This window comes from Caenorhabditis briggsae, assembly GCF_000004555.2.
Source record: "Caenorhabditis briggsae AF16 supercontig from assembly CB4, cb25.NA_306, whole genome shotgun sequence".
In the NCBI taxonomy this organism is placed as follows: domain Eukaryota; kingdom Metazoa; phylum Nematoda; class Chromadorea; order Rhabditida; family Rhabditidae; genus Caenorhabditis; species Caenorhabditis briggsae.
In genome coordinates this window covers 1,180-4,475 of record NW_025543407.1, presented here as the reverse complement: position 1 = coordinate 4,475, position 3,296 = coordinate 1,180, and the positions used below count along the sequence as shown (strand labels likewise).

At 44.8% G+C, this 3,296-nt stretch overlaps 1 protein-coding gene across 1 annotated transcript; it reads right to left on the bottom strand.

Annotated features, from left to right (window-relative positions):
• Window positions 1-26: 26 nt before the first annotated feature.
• CBG24980 lies at window positions 27-2,213 on the bottom strand (the record flags this gene model as incomplete). The annotated part of the gene is made up of 2 exons (XM_002648587.1): window positions 27-387; window positions 468-2,213. Coding segments are annotated over 2 exons (2,107 nt in total), but the record flags the coding sequence as incomplete, so codon positions are not given.
• Between the last annotated feature and the right edge of the window lie 1,083 nt (window positions 2,214-3,296).

The following is a 3,296-nucleotide window of genomic DNA, read 5'->3' as shown; positions in this document are numbered from 1 at the left end:
CATGATATGATTAACTGTAGCGCTACTTGTCTCCCATTTCGCTTTTGGACCTTTTCCCTCTTTCTTTACGCGCTCTTCCTGCTTTGGCTTCCATGCCAGCTCAACCCCGATGCTTTCGAAAGCATTCGTTCCGAACAAGAGGATTTCAGCTTTGTCTTCCACCAGTTGGAACCACACATTAGCTTTGTTTCCTCTCACCATGATTGGAATCTTCAGTTGTCCTTTCACTGGCATGTTCTTTCCTGACGTATTCCTCACGACGAATGGTGGCTTCGCCAGTACTTCGATCTTACGTCTCCAGCTCTCACATCCTTTCTTCAGTGCCTCCCACACTCTTGTCAACATGACCGATACTTCTGTGCCACTGTCGATAACCATCAAGCGCTTCTGACCCAACAACTGTACTTGTTCCCTCATTTTCGCGCCACACCGCGTCCTGTTCCATCAGTTTCCACGTGATGAATAACCTTTGCATCACAGTCCCTAGCTATATGCCCACTTTCTTGACACCTATAGCACTTTATCTCTGCCTTCCTCTGGTCTCCACTCTGACTTCTGCTCCCATTGCTACTGCCTTTTGATTCTTTTTTTTTCGCTTCAGCATTATCTTGCTTCGCAACCTTGCTGTCCTCCTTTTTCCAGCTCATTTCCTTCTTTTCGTGTCGATACGATTTTCCGAGCCCTTGCCTTCTCTTGTCTTCGTTCTCTTGCTGGAGAACGATATCCTTAAGGAACTCGTACAGGTCTTTTTTCGCCACTTCATTTCGCTTCATCGTCATCAACTTTTGCATCGTCGGGTCATCCCTTAGCGCTCTCATAAGCTTCGTGACTCTCAGTTGAGACATTGTCTCTTCTTCAAGATGGGGAAACGCTCGCTTTGACCACTTTTTCACGTCCATCAGGTACTCCCACATCGGTTGTTTCGGCTTTCGCTTCAGCTCCTCAAACTCGTTGAGAGCTTCCGCCTCACGATCTCCTCGCCTCTTCCTCAACTTCTCTTCAAACTCCTCAAACAGCGACTCGATCGATCGATTAAATCGATTCGGAAGTGTCTTGAACAAGGTTCTTGCGGCATCTTTCAAAAATTTGTCCTCCAGAATTGCTACCATATCGGCATCACGCTCCGTGACCGATTTGTACTTCAGAGGGAAAGATCTCTTAAACTCCTTGACATCTCCTTTTCCGTCGAACTTCTCTGGTTCTGGCAGAGCTGACGCCCTCATAATTCTGCTTAGGCACTCCACTACCATTCGCGAACTGTCCCGTGACACTCGCGAACATCTCTCACTGTCGCGCTCACACTTTCTTCTTTCGCTGACTCGCACACTTCTTTCCGGAAAATCCCCCGCACTGCTCCAATTCTTCACCTTCACGCGCCAGTCTTCACTTCGCTCATTTTTCAGGTCACCCTTCTTATAAAAAGACTCACCGGTCTTTCTTTCCTTCCTCTCATTGTGCCAATCCACCGACGAACCATTAGAACTTCTTGACGGCGATCTCCTTGCATGAACCTGAGTTTTCTCTTTATTTCCTGAAAATTTTTCTCTCTTCTTACCTTCATCGTGTTCCAATTGGTTTCTCCATTTTTCCGACGTTTTCCTTTCCTTCAGAAGTGCCCTTTCCAGCTCCTCGATCGTTTCCTCTTCGGCGGCTTTCCACGCTTCTTCAAGCTTCTCGACCACCTCATCGTTCTCTCGCTTCGATTTTGACAGTTCCTCCTCGAGCTCTTCCTTTTCTTTTCGCCAGCCGTCCTGCAACAATTTCAAATGGTTATCAACCACTTTTGACTCCATATTTTTCGCGCTCGCTGTCAAATTATCCGGTAAGACCGCATCCCGCAAGTCTTCCAATTTTTCCAGCCCGTTTTCTCGCATTATGCGCATCACAACGCGCTCCCACTTTCCACTGCCCAGCTCGTTGTAGCGCTTTGTCAATTTGCTGACAAACTCTTTCATTGGCTTCACGATCACATCTTTCTGTCTCTCTGAACATTTGCTGTGCACGCCCAACTGCTCACGCACACTCTCCACGACTGTCTCACTGGTTCCGATGAAATCAGAGTAACCTTTGACAAGCTTCTTTCGCTCTCTCAGCGTTACCTGATTCTGCATCGCATCTGCCCAGCTCTCCATCGTCGTCGTCCTCGCTTCACTCTTCTCGGAATCCACCGGCTTGTCCTTGTTGCTTCTTGACTTGCTCCCGATCGTCGTCATCTCCAAGCCTGAAAACAAATCTTTCTTTCAAAAGAATGTTGGGCTTTTGTTGAATCTTCTACGGATATCGCGTCTTTTCGACAGGCCTTCACCTGCACGACTGTCCTCTTCGCAAATTTTACAAGAATTTAATGCCGGTTCCTTCAAACTCGGAGAAATTCTTGCGAAATTCACTAATTTTCACAACAATCCTCTCACTGGATCCTTCAAACTATGGAGAGAATTGATGCAAAAACAACGGGAAAGAAGTAAAAGAACGGATAAACGGAAAAAAAACGGTTCGGCCCCCAAATTGCCCGCGGTATGTCCGGGGTATCAGGTTCCTGTGATAAAATAGAATAAAATCGACAAGAAATGTAACAAAATCGGTTTATTATGAACAAGTTAGAAAGAAACAACAAATACAAGCTTAGAATTCAAGCAAACTCACTTGAAATCCTTAAAAGAGTCGCTAGAACAACCATGAGCCAAATCCAAGCTCGCAATCACTCAAAACTAAATTCAAAACTGTGCGCGCGCCGAACGGGATAGCGGAGTGTCGTTGCGTGGTTCGAGGGAACCTTTAGAAGGGGTTGGAGGGTAGTTTTGTGAAAAGACAGAACAACCAGATATTAGAACGTAACAATCATAGTGACTAACATTTTACGGAAAGATATGCCGTGAACTCGTTCGCTCAGAAAAAAGCTGAAAGCAAAAATTCCGATTTTGGGGGTCCAAAACAGGTTTTCCGCATTTTTCACATACTAGTTTTGTGAAAAGACAGAACAAACAGATATTAGAACAAAACAATCATAGTGACTTATCTTTTACAAAAAGATATGCGTGAACTCGTTCGCTCAGAAAAAAGTTGGAAGCAAAAATTCCGATTTTGGGGGTCCAAAACAGGTTTTCCGCTATTTTCACATACTCGTTTTGTGAAAAGACAGAACAAACAGATATTAGAACAAAACAATCATAGTGACTTATCTTTTACAAAAAGATATGCGTGAACTCGTTCGCTCAGAAAAAAGTTGGAAGCAAAAATTCCGATTTTGGGGGCCCAAAACAGGTTTTCCGCATTTTTCACATACTAGTTTTGTGAAA